The following is a 3813-nucleotide window of genomic DNA, read 5'->3' on the forward strand; positions in this document are numbered from 1 at the left end:
TTGAAGAAAGCTGAAAAAATTATGACCGTAAGAAATTGTTCTGTTCATTTTTCTTCAATTTCAAATTTGTCTCATTTATATTTAAATTCTTCTATAATAGTTTTTATTTATCTTTTTGTGCATAGAAATAATGATGATGATTACAAATAAATTCTAATACAATTAGTCATTTTGTTATATATGCACGTGAGTAGTTAAATTATAAACATATAATATGATCTTTTGTTTTATAGATGAAGTGAAATGAAATCTACGCTAGTGGAGATGTAAACATATCGATGTGTTAATTCTTCGTTAGTTTTTTATTTTATGAATATGGTGTTAATACATCATTTTATTTTCTAAGTTTCTGTGACGTGATGATGCTTTATGTTATTTACATTATATATTTTTTACAATAATTTATATGGCTGAAATCAGAAAATAGGAGATGTTCAATCGGTTGTTTTTTTGGTAGTTAAAGATTAGAAGTTGGAGAAAAAATAGGAGATGAGGAAAGCAAATTAAATTTATTTTTGATTTTTTTTATATTTTTACTACGCGTCAATATTTGATTCGCCTTGCGATTTGCCCTTTAGTATATAATGGATTATTTACTTACAACCAAACTAAAACTCAATTTTATATAACTAAAATTTAGACAAACCGTAAACTTGTAGTTATGATTTATTCAAGTTTAATTGAAAAAGAATAAACTAGAAAAATCAAATTGTGGTTTTAATCTGGTAACTATTTCTTACCGAACAATTTGAAAGTCGAATAACCTTATCCAAAACACGGACTGGAAGTCCTATCGTTTTTTTACTTTAAAAAAGTTTATCATTTTGTCCTGAGTCAACTCGTTACTTTCTCGGACTCTTCATCGTTTAGAAAAAGAGAAAAGAAAATGAGGAAAGTCCTTGATGTTTCCTTAGTAGTTTCCTTTGATGTATCTCTTCATATTTGTTCTTTTCAAAGAATTCTTCTATATATATATTTCACTATCTTCGCAGTTTAATCATCTTGATTTAAACCAAATTCTTGAGTAAATGGGGCAACAACAGTTTAAAGACGAGGTACTATCTCAACAAGTTAGTCAGAACGATGTCGAAGGTATCAGATCCCTTCGCCATGAAGGTGCAGGACTCGAGGTTTTTCATCTTTCTACTCCATCCTCTCATATTTATACTTGTAAAGAAGGAAGAACGCCATTAAACTGAATGTGTGTTTTGGATGTAGTGGTCTGATAAAGAAGGAAGAACGCCATTAATCTTAGCTTGTGCTAAAGCAAAGCTATATGATGTAGCAGAAACTCTGCTCGAGTTGGGTTCCAATGTCAATGCTTATCATTCCGGTAATTATTATTATTATTATTATTATCAAGATCAAGAATCAATAATCTTCTTACTTCCCCCATTTTTCTCTTTTATGTTTTGAAGAGTTTTTATTTTAATTTTGTTGGTATCAGGTTGCAATGCAGGGACTCCTCTGCACCATGCTGCAAAAAGAGGTCTTGAAAACACGGTTAAGTTACTTCTTTCTCACGGTGGTGAGTTTTTTTAATCTCTTTCTTGCCAATTTTTCCGACAGAAAAGTTCTTTAAGTAGTCTATTTATGGTGTTTCATTTACATTTACCTGATGGTTTTTTCTTCTCGCAGCAAATCCATTGGCTTTGAATGACGACTTTCAGACACCTCTCGATGTTGCTAGGGATAACGGTCACTGCGATGTCGTACGCGCAATCGAGGTATGCTAGTAACACCTATATCATATTTTATACAATAGATGATTAAACAACATGACACATTTTCATGATTTATAACTCTTTAAGTTGTTTGATTATGCAGAGTCACATCTGCTTGTTCTCTGGCTGGATGCGTCAATTTTATGGCACCAGCTTTCAGGAATTATTTTCTCCTCAGCTTCTTTCAAGAAGAGTGTGAGTAACCATTTTGTTTTTGTTTCTTATCGTTCTTCTTGTTGCACATGAATATGAATCTGCTTTAGGACTTGTGTTTTTGCAGATGGGTAGTTATCGTACCAACTAGTTCAGGAAACCCTGCAAAGCCTTTGAAGTTGGAGTTGGTTGTGTATGCTAGTCTTGAGGTACTAAAAATCCATTCTTTCTCTTCTGAGACTATGATTTGTTTCTAAGTTTTGATATTACACTATACTTATAAAACTCTTATGATGTGTATATATAACTAGGATGCACAACCCATAACGGTGATGCCTTTGTGGAAAGCCAAGTTGGAGGAGCCGAGATCGGATCAGTCCGATGCTTCAGTGATGATTGTTGATAACTCCTCAAAGCGCAAGAAGCAGAGAAGAAGGGGATACATTTCTCACGCGAGGCGTTGGGCTCAAGTTGACAGGCGTAAGCGTACATAGTTTTGTCTATTATTGCTTGAAAAATATTTAGTAACCATAGAAAGTTTTTCTTCTTTAAACTGATGCTTCAGCATTTTAAAACTTTTCAGTGAATTGAACACCTAATTTTTTTTTATTAATATTAACTTTCCAGAAATGCGCCTTAAGCTGGCAGCAGCGACCAAAGGTGACATAAAACAGCTGAACTGGTTTTGTGAGGCATGTAAAGGAACTCCACAGGTATATTTTTGCCATAATGGTACAATTTAGGAAGTGAAGATAATTGCTATTTGTGTATCTCTCTGACTCATTTGATACTAACTGGAAATTTATACAGCCAATGAACCATCCAGTGTTTCTGCAAACAACTGAAAAGGTCATTTCCAATGAGCTTACACCATCAGTTCCTCTACTGAGAGCTGCGGTGGAAGTAGAAGACGGTTCTGTTCACTATCCATCATTCCCGTCTACAAAATTTGAGAGTAGAGAAGGTAGTGGAGGATCTGGAGTGTGTGTGATTTGTGTGGATGCATCAGCGGAAGCAGCATGTGTCCCATGTGGACATGTCGCTGGATGCATTTCCTGCTTGAAAGAGATCAAAAACAAGAAATTGGCATGTCCTATATGTCGTGCCAGCATCGATCAGGTCATTAAGTTATATCATGTTTAAACAATAAAAAGAAGACAAAATGTATCACCTCATCTCACCATTCACGTCCCCGTCCACCGGCTTTGTTCACGACTCATTTATCGCTTGTCTTTGTTCTTTTTTGGGCTTTGTTGGTTTTGGGTTATTGTTTGATATCTTCTTATTTAATTGAGTGCACGATTGTCGTTGACATCTATTATTGAATAAAATCCCTGGATTTCTTCAGTTGATTTCATGTTAACGGCTATTCCTTGCAAATCAACGTCTTTCAAGAACCTTCATCAAATGACCATTCTAAGGAATCAACGATTCCTAGTCCAACAACTATTCCTCTTGGAATCAATGATCCTTGAGTTTATCCAGCTTGACTCTGCGCCCAACTATCTCCTACTTTTTACTTTATGATGTTTTTTTGTAAGATAACTGAAACCATACAAGTATAAATATGATAAAGTTCATATACTTTTAGGATTTTCAAAATCTGAAAAAGAAAATTGAGTACTTTATAAATATTAACCTCATGATACAAGCTCAAAAACTGACTTTTGAGCAATCAATGACCTTTCAGACAATCTGGAGAAGCAGCACAAAATCTTAATCATTTTTTTTTTTTAATGCTCATTTTCAAAAGAAGTGTGGCAAATAGCTTCACTAAAAACTGTAATAGGTGAACCTTGTGCAGTATATCTCCGCTTTCATGTTTACTAAACCTTAGGCTGTCATTTCCTCATCTAGGAAACTGAAACTGTATTTCTAATCACATTCAATTGCAATTTTAACTAATCATCTTCTTATAACTATTTTGCAAAACACA

General features: G+C 33.9%; 1 protein-coding gene across 1 annotated transcript; it reads left to right on the forward strand.

Annotated features, from left to right (window-relative positions):
• Nucleotides 1-862: 862 nt before the first annotated feature.
• Nucleotides 863-3224, forward strand: LOC106382472 (putative E3 ubiquitin-protein ligase XBAT34). Its single transcript, XM_013822496.3, has 9 exons — nt 863-1130; nt 1219-1333; nt 1448-1528; nt 1639-1727; nt 1828-1919; nt 2005-2086; nt 2189-2357; nt 2505-2590; nt 2688-3224. Exons 1-9 carry the CDS (start codon nt 1029-1031, stop codon nt 3018-3020), a joined length of 1149 nt encoding a protein of 382 aa, XP_013677950.1. The 5' UTR covers nt 863-1028; the 3' UTR covers nt 3021-3224.
• The last annotated feature ends 589 nt before the right edge of the window (nt 3225-3813 follow it).

This window comes from Brassica napus, chromosome C6 (genome assembly GCF_020379485.1).
Source record: "Brassica napus cultivar Da-Ae chromosome C6, Da-Ae, whole genome shotgun sequence".
Taxonomy (NCBI): domain Eukaryota; kingdom Viridiplantae; phylum Streptophyta; class Magnoliopsida; order Brassicales; family Brassicaceae; genus Brassica; species Brassica napus.

Coding starts and splice junctions, on each gene's coding strand:
- LOC106382472 (XM_013822496.3), top strand. CDS start 1,029: ATGGGGCAACAACAGTTTAAAGACGAGGTACTATCTCAACAAGTTAGT. Junction 1,728..1,827: donor ATGTCGTACGCGCAATCGAG/GTATGCTAGTAA, acceptor TTGATTATGCAG/AGTCACATCTGCTTGTTCTC. Junction 2,591..2,687: donor CATGTAAAGGAACTCCACAG/GTATATTTTTGC, acceptor AAATTTATACAG/CCAATGAACCATCCAGTGTT.